Source organism: Nematolebias whitei, chromosome 22, assembly GCF_014905685.2.
Source record: "Nematolebias whitei isolate Nwh7 chromosome 22, NemWhi1, whole genome shotgun sequence".
Taxonomy (NCBI): Eukaryota; Metazoa; Chordata; class Actinopteri; order Cyprinodontiformes; family Rivulidae; genus Nematolebias; species Nematolebias whitei.
Window position 1 is genome coordinate 22,081,057 of NC_056519.1, and position 18,236 is coordinate 22,099,292.

Consider the following 18,236-nt stretch of genomic DNA (forward strand, 5'->3'; position numbering starts at 1 on the left):
AGCAGCTCAGGGGCCGGACATCCAGCAATTAAAGCCGTTATGTAAATAAACCAAGTATTACAATGAACTAATACCTTTTACATTTGTTTAATTTGTTGCATTGAATCATAAATGCAATAAACAGACTCCCCCCCCACAAAAAAATAAAAATATATATATATATTTTTCATGGGTGCCGAGTTAAAATTTAAGGGTGCTTGAGCACCCCTAAAAAGAGGCTAAAATCGCCACGGGCAACAACAGATATTTATAATTAGACACAGGGATGTAATGTATGTTTATTATCAGGTCTGCATCATAGTAAACACTTTCTTAGCTCATTAGGGACAGTTGAGCGATGAAAGCGGATGAAACTGATCCAGAAAGGCACACTGTTTGGCCCACTATAGTTTTGCACATCCCTAATGAAAATACTCGATCGTGCGCAGCTCAGAATAGACGGATACCATGTTAGGGATGCAGCTGCCTGGAAAAAGACAAAGAGGAGACATATGGATGCAGTTAGAGGACATGGAGCGTCTTGTTGAGAACAGAGTAAGATTGAGGAGGATGAGTAGCTGTGGAAACCCCTAAAGAGGGAACAGCTGAAAGAAGAGGGCCACGCATGTTCAGTAATTTTATAATTTCATCCTGTAAACAGTCACCACAGTCAGGAGGCTCAACCTGCAACGATCTGTGATAAAATGAGACCATCTGTAATGAATGCAACTCATTTTGCTGTCAGATGTCCTATTAACATCCTGCTGATAACATATTAATCATATGGTGACAAACAAACAGCCAGCTGCTCTGTTTCTGATAATAAATTGTTTTATTCTCTTTATTTAATCATTTGTTTAATATTTTTGTCTATTGGGAAATATTATTGCGTCATTTTTTCTTTAAACCTGCCTACCTGGGCATTTTTTCAGAGCTGATATCGATGATGTGATTGACAGCTCTTCTCTTCTGGCCTCCTGACGTGTTATTAGTGGAAGCGTGGCACTTCTGTCACCGACCTGTGGGAATGACGAGTGGAAGCTGTCGTTGTTCAGGAACCTCTGGAACACCCATCAGGGTCTTTTGATCGGGACGCTCCCCCGAGAGAGGACACATTTACGCCTGATTTGAGATTTTAAACAGAGAAGAAGACATCAAAGTAATATATTAATAGAAGATCCCCACAGGTGTGCAAAGGAACATATTTGATGTGGACGATCAGGTGAGTCTGTGTTTTTCTTTATATGACAATGTCTGCGTAATATTATTGCTCATATTATTCCTGTAGCTTTTGATACAATATTTTTACAGGTCTGCCTGAAATATTTTATGTTTTCTGATGTAAATGCATCAACGTGAGTGAGATTTAATAAAAGTGAATGTCTCTAACGTCTTCTTCATCTTCGTCTCATCTTTGGTGAAGATGGCTCATGTGAAGCAGTTTCAAAGTATTCTCATGTCAAAGGTGCGTTACAAAAAATTATTTACGCTTCTTTCTGCTGGGATATCAAATTATACTGAAAACAGGTTTTTATTTTTGATAATGCAAATTAATGTCATTTTTATATGTGTGTTTTTACTACACAATAGTTCTGCAGGAACCACTTATTCAAAATTTGAACGTGTAATTCTGCGGCTTCTGTTTAAAGATTAAAAACAATGAATATCTTACCTGTTGTGCAAAGCTCTTTGAGGACCTCATTCTAGTCCGATTCAGACCAGACTGATGAGCTTAAACTTTGGTCTAGACCCATGTTTTCATCTTCATGTATCCAATGTAAAACATTTTGGAGCAGATCATGCAAATTAAATTACATCAAACTTTACATCACCTTTAGTTGTATTATACACAATTATTCTAGCAGAAATGTGATCATGTTCATGCAGGATGTGCTCCAGGCTGCACTAGAAGTGCTACAGCTAGCTGCTGCTGCCATTTTGATAACCCCATAATTTAATATAAATAACAATGGAATGTAAAACTGATTGAGGTGAAAAGATCAAAACGATAAAAGATTTAAAAAAAAAGATAAAATTGTTTTTGCATGAGCCGCTATAAATTAATCCCAGACCGTTTTGAGAATGAAAGCGATCCACTTGAATTTTGACCTCTTTTAGGACTAGCTGTAAACTCGTCAATACTGTATGAACTTATTTATTTATTTGTTTATTTAAAAAAAACATACACATTAATCTGTAGGGAAGTGGTAGCACAGAGGTTACAGAGGGTGGGCCTGTGATAGAAAGGTCACCAGTTCGACTTCCAGGACCGACAACGTCAAGATGTGGGTTAGAAAGGTGAAACACCCACACCTGCCTCCACCCTCATTTGCCCTGGGCCCTTGAGCAAGGCCCTTAACCCCCACCATCTGCTCCCCCAGACACCCTAGATGTCAGCTCCCTGCTCCACACAGAGGGCTGTGGTAGCTCAACGGTCTGTGGTTGCTTCAGGAAGAACATCTGGTGTAAAAACAATCACCAAGTCCTCATGCGACTTATTTTTTTTGTTTGCTGTGGTGACCCCTGAAGAAGAGAGCAGCCGAAAGAAGAAGAAAAAAAACAACACATTAATCAATATTTTAGTAACATAAATGTGATAGAATTAGCACAATATCTAAATTTCATCTGTTGTCCTGAGCAAGTAAAATAATAAAAACAGTTCATATTACTTTGTACATACAATACATACTACAACAAAACTCATTTCTCTAGAACCCGTTTCTCAAACGGAGGTTGTTCAGAGAGCTGTCTACACCAAGTAGGATAATGATTGTTCATATTTCCTCCATATTGTCCCTTTTCAAAATGTCTAAACTTTTGCTTTAATGTGCATAAAATATGCAAAACTTATTAGAAATGAAATAATATTTTATTGATATCTGTATCCATAATTTAGTTTAGTTTAGTATTTTTGGAATATGTAAAAAAAAAAAAAGGCATGAAGCATAATGTCAAAACATTTTGTTTTACATATTCAAGGGAGTGGGTAGAAGTATAAACTTATCAAAATTCCCACTCAACCACTTACGTATTCTTACATTTATTACATGTATAATCCATACATATAACAACTAAACCCATATTTAACCCATCAATATAGTACTGGTATCTATTTAAGTTAACTACATTAGATAAACAATTATTATTTCATTAACTTCACCAAAAAACAAAACTAGCACCAATAACAAAAACACCAACAATAATTGAATAATAATATTATATATTATATCCAGCAATAATCATATGTTTATATGATAATTTGAACAGTTTTATGTTTGGACATGGTCTAAGTTCAGTTTTCAAATTATTCCACAATTTGACTCCATTTACTGATGCACAAAAGTTTTTTCTATTAGTTCTGAATTTGCATATTTTAAACTGTTATTCCCCCCTTAACTTGTAAATTTGCTCCATAGTCTTAAACAGGTTTTGAACGTTTTCTTTAATAACTTAGAATTTACAAAAAGTGCATTAGTGTGTTCTAAATATCCCACCTTATGGATTATTCTTATTGCTCTTTTTTGTAATATTGTTAAAGCCTGTAGTGTAGTTTTGTAATTATTGCCCCAGATTTCTGCGCAATAACAAATAAGGTTAGATTAGTGAACAGTAGAGTACATGTGATGCTTTTTGTTCTATGACCGACTTGGCTTTGTTTAAGAGGGCGATATTTCTTGAGACTTTACTATTTGTATTTGAATTTCTGTATGTGATTGACAGTTCCCAAATAACATTATTTTTAGTTTGTTTAGGTTCAAGGACAGCTTATTTTCATCAAAACACATTTTAAGTTTGTTCAATTCATCAATTACATCCTTTAACAGTTGTTCCATGTCACCTCCAACACAAAAAATGTTTGTATCATCAGCAAATAGTATACTTTTCAATATCTTAGGTGCAATCAATCAACCTTTATTTTAGACAGGTAAATCCCATACATAGATCATTTACATATATTATGAGCAGTTTGGTACCCAGGACTGACCCCTGAGGAACTCCATAAACAATGTCCAAACATCGAGAACAAACATCTCCCAACTTCACATACTGCTGTCTGCCTTTCAAATAGCTTTTGAACCCAGTCTAGTGCTACTCCCCTTATCCCATAACGTCCAAGTTTCTTTATTAATAAATCGTGATTGTGTCAAATGCCTTCTTGATGTCCAAAAACACTCCAACAGCAATTTTCTTATTATCCGTCGCAGTAGTTATCTCCTCTACAGTTTCTAAAATGGCTTGCACTGTTGATCTTCCTGATCTGGAGCCGTACTGACTTTCACAGATTCATTTATGTTTATCTAAGAATGTTTCCAGTCTGTTATTATATAATCCTTGGCTTTAAGTAATCTGTCACAGCTGGTCTTAATGGTGTAATGATCTTCTTTGGAACTGGAACAAACTAACTGTAAAGTCACATGGAGGAAACCACAGAGATTCACCGGCATTGGTGCTTTAGTGACGAGCCAAGACTTTCGCCAATACGATATCAGTGATGATAATAATAATACAACGTTTATATGAACTGCTTCTCTGGTTCCAGTCTATGAGGGGGTTGTGTAAAGAGGAAGACTATGCATTTCTGGGGATCCCAAAGAGTTCAATCAAAGGCTACATCGAAGGACAGACAACTCTAGAAGACGACTGGCGAGACAACAAGGAGGCGAGGGTAAGACGAGCCCCCGAGCATGACAGCATCCAATTAAAAAAACATGTTTTTCATGCATGGGTGTGTGTTTGTGCGCATTAGGTCCGCCGAAGATTGGAACGGGAGAAGCGGGAACAAGAAAGACTCAAAGCCGTAGAAGAGAGCAAGAAGGTGCAGCAAACGCACAACGATGATACACACACTCTGCAAGTCTGAACATCTGTAAAACCGGAACAGCTGCTTCACTTTCAGCCTCCTGGCACCGCATGAAAGATGAAATCCTAATGACACCAGCTCAGTCTCAACAGCTTGTTTGGTTTGTGTTTTTCCTGCTTGCCAACACGCACAAAGGTTTAGCGAGGGAGCCAAGCAGTAGCTGAAGCTGATCAGTGATCATCAGGCCTGTCAGCGCTGATAATAACAGGTCAGGCTCCAAAAACGACATCTGAGTTTTGGATTGCAGCCCTGCAGCTTGGCATGCTTTCATCACAAGGTTTTAGTGCGCTGCTTTCTTATTTTATTGGGAAATTTATCAACATTTATGTAAAAAAAAATTAAGTCTAAAACGGAAGCATAATTAATCATTAATTAGACGTCTTTATTTAGCTGAAATTAGCCTGTGATTGAGTGGTTTCAGGTTAAAATCCCTATACCATTCCAACAAAATGGGAAGGGTGAAGCACTCACACCTGCCTCCACCCTCATCTACCCCAGTTGATGGCAGCCCTCTGCTCCACACAGAGGGCTGTGGTAGCTCTGTGGTGATCCATGAAGAAAGAAGCAGCCAAAAAACAGTCTAAATGGTTTTATTTATGAGATTAGCTAAAAGAAAAATGAAATACAGTAGTCCCTTATTTATCGCGGGGGATCCGTATCCTGAAGCCCAGCGATAAGTGAAAAACTGCAAATAGTAGCGCAAGTAGTAAGTAGTAGTTTATGTTAGTATGTACGCAACATTCTAAACAATGTTTCTAAACTCTAAACACTCTAAAAAAAAGAACAGCATGTCATGATTTCAGCTCCCTGCCTCCTCTCAGCCACTTGCAAGCGCTCTTGGCCACGCCCACTTCTCCTCTCTGCATGCAAATCAGCTGATCAGCTGCAGGAGGCAGTTTTTCATGCAGTAAGGGCTGCACAGAGGTGCAGCAGGGGCTAAATTATTAAAAATAATTTATTTTAAATAAAAATTTCATGCCGCTCGTGCAGCTCATCCATCAATCAGCCAATTGCGTGTCATGTCCAAGCTTATTTTGAAAAAAAAAAAAAAACGTGATAAACGAGGGACTACTGTAATCTACGTATGCTGGTAAAAATACTAAAGATCTGTTCTTTTTTCTGCTTATTGTTAATGTTTACTTCTCATGCTGTTTAATTTATGCTTTTTTCGTGTAATAATTTATTAGCATTTTAGCAGTAGCCAGATAAGTGTTATTTATTTATTTATTTATTTATTTATTGCACATCTCATACTTATGGGTCTTTTGCTTAGACATTCTTTATCTTTCGCATCTCAAGGCGTGATTAACCTCAGTGGAATTTGATTTGATTTATCAGTGTTATTTAACCCTCCGAGTAAAAACGAGTCATTTCGATCTAAGGGCAGCAGGAGGGTCAACGAGCAGGCTGATCAGGCGTCTGAGTGACGCTGGATCAAAAAGTGTTAGTTTAACGTCGAGGTTCATTTTATCGCTCAAGGCAAAGTCAGATTCAAACTCTGGCCCACTGACAAGACTGCTGGGCTTATCGGTCAAACTCTCTCACAACCCCCCCCCCCCCCACACACACACACACACACACACACATATACACACAGCAGCAGCAAAAACACATTTTGGCATTTTACGAAAGAAAATAGTTTTGTGTTATTACCATACATTCAATCAAAATAATGACAGTTGCCAAAACAGATGGTCACCCTCAACAACACGGAGTGTGCACACACAGAAACACACACACACACACACACACACACACATACACACCAGCTGTGAATGCTTTGAGCTGAAGCCTCAGTTTTGACATGTGTGTGTTAGGTCAGTGAGAGACGAGGATGTTGTTGCTCTAAGCGTTTCTGCCTCGCTACAAAAAATAATTCATTACACAACGCTTACCCTCACAGCGAGGATAGCCACTCACCTCAGCATGGAAGGTATTTTCTGCTGACCCTGAATCACCCCTAACAGAAAAATAAACTTTGGACACATGCCCATAAAATCACACTTATCGCAACAGTCAGTGCACATTAGTAAACGTGAATAAAAGTATTGCTCTGGGCAAAATCTCACAATCATTACTGGAACCTACAAACAAACCAGACAGTTGCCAAAATCTGAGATCATTTAATGTATTCTTGACATTTAGTTGACTTTGGCTGATCTTTCAGCCATAATTAAGCTAATTCAGCCAACTTCCCAGAGTCATGTTTTTTGTAGGTAGCACCCACGGATGCAGACTGACACAAAGAGGTTGGATAAAAATAAAACTCGGCTTTTTTAAACTGATGATTAGTCACAAGGAGGTGCAAGGAGCACATGGCATGAAAGCTGTGACAAGCCCATGTGTCATTTATGTGCATGAGTGCCTAATTAATTCATTTACTCTCTCTAGACAGCTGATTGGTTGAAAAAAGCTTAAAAGGGTCAAGCTTCGCATGATGGACAAGCGAGGGAGGTCAGAGGAGAGATGTTGGTCTGCTGGTTGTTGGTTTTAATCTCCAGCCTCACAAGTGGTTGCACATTGTTACTAATGATATTGAGCTGATTGTTGTTGCGACTGGGAGTTATCAGCAGTCATTGTGCTTTCAGTTTTTGGTTGTATGGTTAGTCCTCGGACCTTAGGGTGAGGGGAGCAGCCTGAATCCGACAGTCAACTGCTGACTGGTTTGGGGTTTGCTAGTTTGTTCAGGTGATTGATGATTAAAGTCTTGTCTAAATTACAATCAACTGGGCTTCATATGTTGTGTGTCCTGTCATTTACTCCTGGACAATCTCAGGACCATAACATATTTGGGGGCTCGTCCGGGATTTTAACCCGGGACTTCTTCTCCCTCGCTCGTCCAGCAGGTGGAACTTAACCCTTTTAAGCTGCTTTCAGCAAATCAGCTGTCTACAGAGAGCCAATGAATTAATTAGACACTCATTCACATAAATGACACAGGGACATATCACAAAAGCACAACAATGGTGGTGATAGAATGGACACAGAGGGAATAAATGGACTGAGGCTGAAGATGGGCAACAGCTGAGCTGAATGAAACAGTGTGGCTGTGAGTGGATGGGGCAGGACTGAAGAGTGATGGAAACAAACTGGGCACAAAGAAAACACAGAAATAAAAAATGAACATTATAACAAACCTCAAAATAGAAAAGTGAATGCTGAAAAAACATCATGACACTCAGAAGCATTATAATAAAACAAACACTTTAAAAACCGCTTGGATCAAAGTCTGTCAGAATCAGCTAGACTCAAACTTCACTGAATCGTTATCTCCATAACCTACAGCTTGAAAAGTGAGTTCAACCACTGCGCAGCACTGAACATGGCATCGTAAGAAGTCAAAGAGTTCAAACTCATCATAAAACAGATGAACAAAGGGTCTTGTGTTGTTGAGAACTGCAGCAATGAGATCTCATTCATGGTAGCTGCAATTTTGACACATGTAACAAGCAGTACACTGATGTCCCCCATCGTTTAGAGATTTGAATAGTGAATGTTTGTAGTTATCAAGATGGCTGTTTTTTTGGACAAGAATTGAACAGGGATTGAAGTCCAAAATGAAAAAGTAATCATAACCACAGACACATGGTCTGATGTTGCCATGGAAACATGTAAACAAAAACTTATCGTCATTAAAGATGTTTAATGTGCTCACTTTGCAGGTGAATAATTCTCGTGGCTCAATGAGACTACATGTATAAATAAAGGGTAAATGAAAAAAAAGGAAATGAAATTGTGCTACAAAAAACTAATAAGGATCCACACCCTTTCAAAGTTCAGGTGCACTCCCGTCTTCTCGTGGATCAATGGGCCAAACCATTGATACTGATGTGGCGGGATGAGAAGGGCATAAATGCATCATTTTACCTATATAAATAGTAGATGTGCTTTATTTTCTTCATATTGCTTAACATTCTTGTTATTTTAAATGATTTTTTTTGGTGGTGAGGTCAATCTTTGCTGTTCCAAAATTGGGGAAAAAAATGTCTGAAAAGCCAAAGTTTTAATGAAAGTTTAATAGTTGAAGGGGCTGATAATGGGTCAACATTTAAAAGTTAGGTAGTTTTATAAGAATAGGTAGTGGTGACAGTGTCTGTGTCTGACCCCTCACCCACACACATTCACATCAATAAAACAGGTCCTATTGAAAAGACAGTGATTTTATGCTCTAAGACAAGTGTTTGTGTAGTAAACTGTCAGTGCACTCACACGGCCTATTGAGATCTCTATACACACAACTTACAACTCAGTTACACCCAAATAGACCACTTGAAGTTTCTATTTTTTTCAACACATCACACTTTCTTCAAGTATTAAAGCAAAGTAGACCAAGCCAAGTTGCATGAATTGTAACATGGATAACAAACTTAGTACAAGCGTATCCTATTTCAACACACCAGAGATACACAAGAAATCTGTCAACTTCAGAGTAACTCGTAATAAACTTGATTAACATTAAAAGCCAGTTTATTTTTGTTATCTATGTAATGTTATGCTCTAAAGATAATCACTATTCTATGGTTCCTAGAGTTGCATTCGGGCCCAAATAATCCAACCCGACCTGGCCCCAGCCCGTAGTCATCATTTCTGAACCTAACTCAACAAATCAACAGTAATTACAGGTCTGAACTTGGAAAAAAAAAGAACAACAGTTTTAATTACGCTTTGACTGCTTATATAGTTATTAACGGTCGATGGACGCACACAGCTGAATAAAATTCAATTCAATTCAATTCAAATATACTTTATTAATCCCAGAGGGAAATTATTTGTTGTAGTAACTTGTTATCCTCATTTCATTAAGAGATGTTATAGATACTGATGCTGTAAACAGGAAGGATCTCTTGTAAAGCTCCATCCCACAGTGGATCCTAAGAAACTGGCTGCAGATGCCGTCCGATCTGTCCACCCAGACTCGACTGGCCTCTTAGTTCCCCCGGGCTGTAGGACCGCCCGAATGCCGGGCAGAACTCCTCCCTGAGAGATGGTCACTCCTCCCAGCAGTCTGCCGAGCTCCTCGTCGCTGCAGACAGCCAACTGTAGGTGCCGAGGGATGATCCTGTCCTTCCGCTGTAATGAGCTATGTTTCCTGCTAGTTCCAGGATCTCAGTAGTCAGGCACTCGAGAACAGCTGGCAGGTAGATGAGAAAGCGTCCACAGAACATCCTTTTCAACTCATTTGAGATTTGGGGCTGTAGTTGAGATATTATTTGAGCTTTTGAGATGTTAATCAGCTGCTGTTGGTTGTAGAAAACTGCCTTGTTGCCATGGTTACGCATCATAACAAATGTCCAAAACTAAAAAAGCTTCAGTAAAAATCCTTCCAGCTGCACAGCATCTGATACCAGAGGAAACCACCATCCAAAAAAACGCGACCCACGTCCAGAAAAAGAGGAATCACAGTTTCCAAAAGCAAAATCTCAGAATGAAAGTAACAGAGCTGCTCCAACATGCAGCCACCTTGAGCGGCGCAATTCAATATGAATAATATATATAAATAATAATAATAATAATATAATAATAATATATATAAAAGGGGCAGAAACTCAGAGCTGAGGGGGTGTTTGTCCTTTTTTGGCCATCAAAGCGCCTGCATTCTGCATTATTCAGACACGGACCCTGCTTTGACATGTCTGCGAGGACATTTTGGGATCGCACCTGTGTGGATCATCGGCCGCGTGCGTCCGCTGAGTGCAGTGGCTGAACGTCCATTTGTGATAATGGATCGCTGCCTGGCAGTACAGTCCCATCTGAAGCTTCACTTAACTTTTTTCTTAACCTCTTTCAAGGCCGGTCAGTAGCTGTTAAATGGCCGTGTGTGGCTGGTGATTGTATGGCAAGTCATGTTGCCATATAATTGGGTCGTCAGCCACGCGTGTCTGCCGACGCAATCAAAAGCCCAACACTGGCCCAGCCTGTACATTAAGCACATTATTATGGTCCGAACTGGCTCGGGTCGGGCCGGGCTCGGGGTTCGTGTTAGAAATGACAGCTCTAATGGTTCCTATAAACCAAAGTAAATCTGTTATTTAAACCTTACATAAAAAAAGAAGAAAACTTAAAAGTAATGTCTGAATGAAAACAACAAAAATAACTTTCTTAAGACGTCAAAATCTAATCCCAGGCTTTTAATTGTTTTCATCCTTAAACCTTCCATTTTATCAGGATCTTCTTGTTCAGTAAACATTCAAGCATGTTGTTTAGTAGCTTTGCTGAACACCTTATGTCCTGTAGAAAAAAGCATTAAACATCCAGAAAACAGATCATAATTGAGTGTCCCAGTAAGTATAAAAGTGAATAAGTGCTTGTGTCCAGTACAGAGTTAGGGAGGGAACAGCTTAACTGCTTTCACCTTCTCTCCATATGTGTCAGTGAGTCTTCCTCTTCCAAATGACAGGCATTAAACTAAATGTCTCCCTTGCTCATGTCTACTTCCTTCACACGTTACAGCTGTCGAAACACTCAAACACATACACACGTGTGTGCAGCGTGACAGAGCTGTTAATTGATGGCAGACGTAGTTCATTTAGAGCAACTGGGCCCAGCCGTCTCACATAGATCCCCTGTCAAGTCTTCAATACACAGATCTCATTTTCTCTCACGCATGTATGAATTTTCCCTGAAAGCACACAAACACACAGCAGGAAACTGAATCCAAGAGGGTCCAATTTGGGGTCAGGGGTAGACCGCCTGCAGTTTTAGCAATTTTCATTACATATCAACTTGAGACCCTGGGGTACAGCTGCAGCATTATGTATGCACCGATACATGATTGCATGAAGAAACTTGTAACCTCCTAATGGATCCTGCAGAGCTTGAAGATGCTGAGAATGAAGTTTGAAGGACTGTGAAGGGTTGCTAATTTGCTTTGTCTGAGGCCACGCCAGATAAAATGTGTCAGCCTTTGCTCCTTCTTCTTTCCTTTTTAATGGCACTATACAACAACACACATCAACAGCACATCTAGGGGCGGGGGTGTATGTGTCGGGGTCTTATTATTATTATTATTTTATTTTTTTTTCTTCCTACCCCCCTAGTTCCCTGACTGCCATTCCGGGGGTGGGGTCCAGGAGAAGGGCAGGCCATCGGGTGTTGACCAGGACTATGTGGGGGTTCAGGGTCTAGGGGGTTGCCGTGGGCGGTGCTGGCGCTGTGCTCTTCCTGGGGTTGTTTGGACCCCCTGAGCTTGGCTCTTGGGTGCCATGGTTGGCCCGCTGGCCGGGGTGGCTGACGGGGCCTGGCGGGCGGTCGGCTGGGGGCGCGTGCTTGGTTGTTGGCGGTGTGTGGGGGTGGTCGGTGGCGCGTCCTCTTCATGGTGGGGGGTGTCCTGTCGGCGGGGCATGGCCTGGGCCGGGTCTGGGGTATTGGCTCTTCTCCGCTCGAGAATGAATGGGTTTACCTCCTGGGTTTGGGCATGGGCTGCCCCCTGTAGAGGGCGGGTACATGTCTTGGACCTGGGGGGTATAGAGTGCGTATCGGGAATAAGAATGAAATGTATCGTTATTGTATGTCTTTGAGTGAGTGAATGTGAGACTGAGGTTGGGATTGTGTGATTGTGTCTGTGTATGAATGGGTATTTGTTAGGTCGAGACTCGGACTGCCCCCTCTTTGATAAAACTGGGGGTGCTTGGCATTGCGCCCCTATCGCGCGGCCCCCTGGTGGGGTGTGCCCTTGCCTGCCGGCGTGCTTGGGGCTCTTGGTGTCGGGGGCTGGGCGCTTGGGCGTGTGTCGGCTCGGCCTGGTGTCTGCCTGGTGGGGCTCGGGTCCTCTGGCCCTGTCGGGCCTTGGCCTGGGTGGTGTGAGTCCTCGGTGCCCGGGCCTCGGTGCCCGGACCTGGACCTACATCGGTGCGGCGGGTTCCGACGGAGGCCTATGAGTTTGTCGCTGTTGGCCCCGGGGGGTCACTGTATGTGGTCGCTGGTGGGGATCTTCCGGTTCTCCCCTGTGGTCAGTTCTGGGGGGTGGGTGAGTGGTTCGTCCTGTGTGGGTGGCTCTGGGGGCTCCGCGGTCGGGGTCCCTCCTGGGGTCTTGGGCTCTGGTCCCCCCCTTTTTCGTCTGCCTCTGGTCTTGGGGGTCGGGTCTCTGCTGCTTCACAGTTACTATTAAATGTTCTATTAGAGAAGCCTTATACACTTATGCATGCTCACAACCACACACAAATAGAAGCAGGGATGCTTATGTAGGCTTTATATGTAGATATATAGATATGTATGTGAGTGTATATTCATGTGTATGTATGTATGGATGTACATATATAGGCGTAGGTATGGGTATATATATTTATGGAAACTTACTGCAAACCATGAATATTTTAAGTTCTTTATACATATGTATTTTGTTGCTGTGTTTTGTCATGTTCTTTGCAGGTGAACAGACAGTGGCCGGGTGTTTTGACGTGTGCTCTCTTTGTGTATATTTCTTATATTTTGGAGTCTTACTTTGTCTTTTCTTTCTTTCTATCCTATTTAAAAAAAAAATTAAAAAAAAAACCCTACACTAGATAGTCACTAGAATAAATATTTCATAATAATGGTGTGGAGAGGATGGCTGTAAGGGGAGAAGGGAGGCCATCAAGAAGGAAAAAAAATAAAATAAAAAAATAAAGAAATAGTTATAAAAACTTTATATTGACTGGTTATGAAAATTCAGTATATACTGTAGTTGGATATTCAATTCAATTCAGTTTATTTATATAGCACCAAATCACAACAGAAGTTGTCTCAGGGCACTGTACAGAAACATTCATATATATAAAATGTCAGTTAATCTTCTTTCTTCTTTTTTCAGCTTCCCCCTCTTGAAGCTATCTGTCACTCCTACAGCACATCTCACCACAGTCCTGCTGTCCTCACTCATGTCCTGTATGACATGTCCTTTACATCTACAAGTCTACCAATAAACATAAACCCAGGGAAATACAGAAGTAACTAATGGAAAGAGTTGGAACAAACAAACAAACAAATTGACATAAAAAAAATCAGTTAATAAAGTTATTTATCTAAGGAGCCGTAAACTGTATGTGGGATAATCATGTTAAGCAATCCATTTAACATAATTAACATTAAATTATTATACAGCGTAATCCTTTGAAACCGTGTCTGTGTCTTTAAGAAAAAAGAGTGGCTGTGGAAGATTCACATCGAAGACCTCACCTTCAGACAAGAGAAGGATCTGCAAGACAGACTGGCAAGACTTCAGAGATTCAGGGTGAGAATGACAAGCATGCAGACATACACACATGCATGTGCGCACACACGCACCCCCCCCCCCACACACACAAGTTTGAATACCTTTTCTTTGTAGGACATTGTATTGACTTTCATTTATTCCACAGCCTATCCCATTAAACATGTCTGTACCTTAATCTAACCCTAACCATGCCCCAGTAAGTTTAAAATCCAGAAAAAGTTTCTTAACTTCTACAAGTCGACCAATAAACATAAACCCAAGGAAATACAGAAGGAACCAATGGAAAGAGTTGGAACAAACAACCATAGAAGAAGTAGTCTGCGGCGAAAAGAATGATGTTCCCTGAACTGGCCAAGAATGGAAAGATCAAAACCAACTTGGTAAAATGAGGGGAATGCATCCTGTGAATGCACTCACTAAATCCAGAACAGTGTTTAACTTCCTGCACTTTAAGTCCAGTTCATAGAACATTTGCAGATGAAGATGATATTGTGTGCAATCACATCCATCCATCTATTTTCTTTACCCTCTTCTTCCTTTTTGGGTCACGGGGGCCACTGGTGCCCATATCCAGCAGTCACTGTACGAGAGGCAGAGGGGACACCCTGGACAGGTCTCCAGTCCATCACAGAGACACAGAGACAAACAACCATTCACTCTCTTATTCACACCTAGAGACAACTTAGTCACCAATCAGCCTAACATGCATGTTTTTGGTCTGTGGTAGGGAACCCACGCAGCACGGAGAGAACATTTAAACTCCACCCTAGTTGTCTACATTCGCCTTAGAATCTAGCTGTTTTTTTGTTACCTTTTTCTTTTAGCCATCCTATTTGTAAAAAAATAAAAATAAAAAATAAAAAACTGCAGTATGACTTTTTATGATTGTTTATTGTTGTTGCTGCATTGTTGTCATCTTTCTTTGTTGAAATCAGGTCTCTCTTGAAAATGAGTCCTCGAGGCTCAATGGGATTACCTGTCTAAATAAAGGTTGAATGAATGAATGAATTTAAACTCCACCCAGAATGGTCCCCGGCCGAGATTTGAACTGGGGTGACCTTCTCACTGAGGGTGCATTCACACCAGCCTCGTTTAGTCCGCTTTAATCGAACTCTAGATTGTTTTCCTAGAAAGTCCGGTTTGTTTAGGGAGGTGTGAACACGCAATCGAACTCTGTCACGGAACAAAGAGGCGAACTCTGGCCCGGGCTAAAACCTAGGTCTCGGCTCGGTAGAAGCAAACTCCAGTGCGGTTCGAGTGCAGTGTGAATGTAAACAGACCGGGCCCCGCTCCGCAGGGTAAACAAACACGTATTTCTCTTACCTTTATATGGAGCCGTCAGCTGCCTTGTGTGGAAAAACAATATTCTCCAGGGTCTTCTGTCTCATCTTCTGCTCATGCTAAGTCCATTTTTGAAAAATGACAAAATATAACTCCTAAAACTGCTAAAACTTGATGCCACTTTGTTTTTATTTTTATTTACAGAAGAAGAAGACGTGTCTTCCGAGGTTTTTGTGTCGTTTCTTTTAGTAGTTCTTGGTGCAGCGCCCCCACAGGCGAGCGGGGGAATAGATTGGTTCAACAGGTTGGCTCGACTGCACAGTGCAGTGTGAATGCAAACGCACCAGCTCAAATGTAAACAAAAGCTCATGAATATTGGTCCCGAACCGAACCGAGTCTAAAGGACTATCTAGTGTGAAAACGACCTGAGAGACAGCAGCTTTACCAAGTGCACCACAGTGCCGCCCTCAGTCACAACCAACATTGCAGAACTTTACACAATCTGTTAGCACTTGGAACTAGAGATGACTGTCAGCTACTATCACACCAGCTTTTAGCTCAATATCTGAAACTGGCTGAGTTCTAACCATTTTGTGCTTGATAAAGACTTTTTGTGACAGCACCTTGAAATGGGTTGGTTTGAAAAATCTGTCAGTTTTAAATGTACATCCAATGATTGCTTTCTATGAATTTTATTAAAGTACATTAGTGGTTCATGAGATATTTTTGCTAAAAAACAGACCCACGCTCCTGCAGATAAAAGGCAACAAAAAGTGTGAATCTTCACTTTTTGAAATTTGGAGTAAAATTATGACAACTTTGAACAAAGGAATAAATGTTTGACTTTTTCTTGTAAACTAAACAAATTGAAACATGTTAATTTAAATGAGATTTAAAAATTGTGTTTTTATTTGTGGAATGGGGAGTTACAAAAACCTACTTAATTAAGTCAAAACCTGGAAGAAGAGTTCTTTTATGAAGATGAGAAAGGAAAAGGAAACACCTTCAAACAAGACAGTTTTAAGTAGTTTTTTGTGTTTGCCAACTTTTCTTTAACATGTCAGATGTAACATGATTGAAACAGGAGAACGGTGATCCAAGGCTAAAAAGAATGTTGAACAAGCCCACAGAGTGGGAGTCCCAGTGACCCTTTGGTCCCTCTATTTCCTGCTCCTTTCCTCCACATAATCTGAATCTGAGCTAACTCCTGATGTCAAATCAAACATACAGATCGTCACGCCTGTCCCGATAAAGCTTCACTGTGGTGTGAACCTTTGAGCAGCCGCAAAACTACCAATGGTTCAAAGCTTCTGCAGCACAAACAAGCCGAACATAATCTGACACTGGAGGGTCGCCTTAATAAAGTGGGCACTAAAATGCTCAAAACTTGTTTTTTTTTTTCTTGTTTAGGAGTTCCAGAGGAAAGTATTAGAAGAAGAGGAAGGCACGGAAGGTGAGGCTGCCAGCCAACTCCTCACAAGGATGTAGATGCTCCGCAGGACACTAGGATCGGATTGTGGATGGTTGTTTAGTGGTCTACTAACATGAGCTATAGGTATGCAAGCAGAAACATAAATAGTGCTGTGACGATACATTTTATAGTTAGTTGCAGAATATGAACCAACCTGGAACCAGCATGATGGAGGTGATGTAACGGTACTCTGCAAATGCTGACCTGTTATAAGGCCCCCCGTCACCATGAACAACACTTCTACACTCTCTACAACCCACGGGACATGCCAGAACATGGATGGATTGCAGTGAATTTGAAAATCATCCTTTAGCGTTAAGACATATTTGCCAAATACATTTTTCTCTGCAGTTCTCTGTGTCCCCAAGAAGCTCTCTTGTGTCCTCTCCACACTCTATACCAGATGTTTAGTCTACGACGTGATACGATGGTATACGCTGTATACCCACTAGAATAGCTTGGGAATTTCTGTATAGCCACTTAAAAGTGCCCATGATATGTGACATATCATTGCACGTGTCATTATATTGAAACGTCAGGGCGAAATTCGTCATAAGTGCCCTCAGAGAACAGCAGTGTCCCTTTTCTTTCTTTTTTTTTTGGGGGGGGGGGGGGGGGGGGTATTTGTATTCTGCCAGGCGCCTGTGCCACCGCGAGCCACTCCGCCTCCAGCTATGTGAAGCTAGCGGGAGTGACGCAGAGCATCGCCGGAACAAGGGCAAGGGGGTTTTCAGAATAAAAGTTTAGACCTAATATTTATATTTTGATGTTTCAAAAGTATTAGTAAAGTTTGAAGCCACCAGCTAGAAGTTTTGAGAGCAATAAACAGCAAAACCCTTATTAAACAACAATTCTTGGTCACATTGCTTTACATTATTTTTCAGACAACACAAATTGTAAAAAAAAAACAAAAAAAACTCTTAATTAACATTCATATTTACATGAGCCACTTAAAACCTTAAGAACTTTCATATTTTGTCCAATTTACTTTGAGCTAAAAAAAACAACTTATAATAATAAATATGATAATATGTGTGTGTATATGTATGCAACATACTGTATACTGTATGCATCCATCCATTATCTTTCCCTTCATAGGGAGGTGCTTTGGGGAAATCAAAATAAATTGACAATTACATTGTACTAACCGGTGTACTTTGGTTTCCAAGCACAGTATACACACTACAAGAATGTAGACTACACCACTGCTCTATATCCCCACCCTGACACAACTTTTTCAAACCTCGTCAGGATGCAGCTTTGTGCCAGAAGGTTGCACCACTCCACAACAACACCACTGCCATGGGTATCACATCTGGCATGGGTTGTTTCCATAACTGTGTCATGACCACAGCCTTTGCCATAGGCCGTCATGGCCAGTCCTGCTTGATATTCTAATAAGTAATCCATGCTGGTGGGGGCAAGTCTCACATCGTTTGCCATCATCACTACGT

The 18,236-nt window shown here is 40.8% G+C and overlaps 1 protein-coding gene across 1 annotated transcript; it reads left to right on the forward strand.

Moving 5' to 3' along the window:
- Nucleotides 1-1,070: 1,070 nt before the first annotated feature.
- Nucleotides 1,071-17,198, forward strand: LOC119428061 (U2 small nuclear ribonucleoprotein auxiliary factor 35 kDa subunit-related protein 1-like). Its single transcript, XM_037695706.1, has 6 exons — nucleotides 1,071-1,201; nucleotides 1,403-1,444; nucleotides 4,520-4,645; nucleotides 4,727-4,795; nucleotides 13,953-14,048; nucleotides 16,722-17,198. The coding sequence occupies exons 2-6, from the start codon at nucleotides 1,403-1,405 to the stop codon at nucleotides 16,797-16,799; spliced, it is 411 nt and encodes a 136-aa protein (XP_037551634.1). The 5' UTR covers nucleotides 1,071-1,201; the 3' UTR covers nucleotides 16,800-17,198.
- Nucleotides 17,199-18,236: the final 1,038 nt, after the last annotated feature.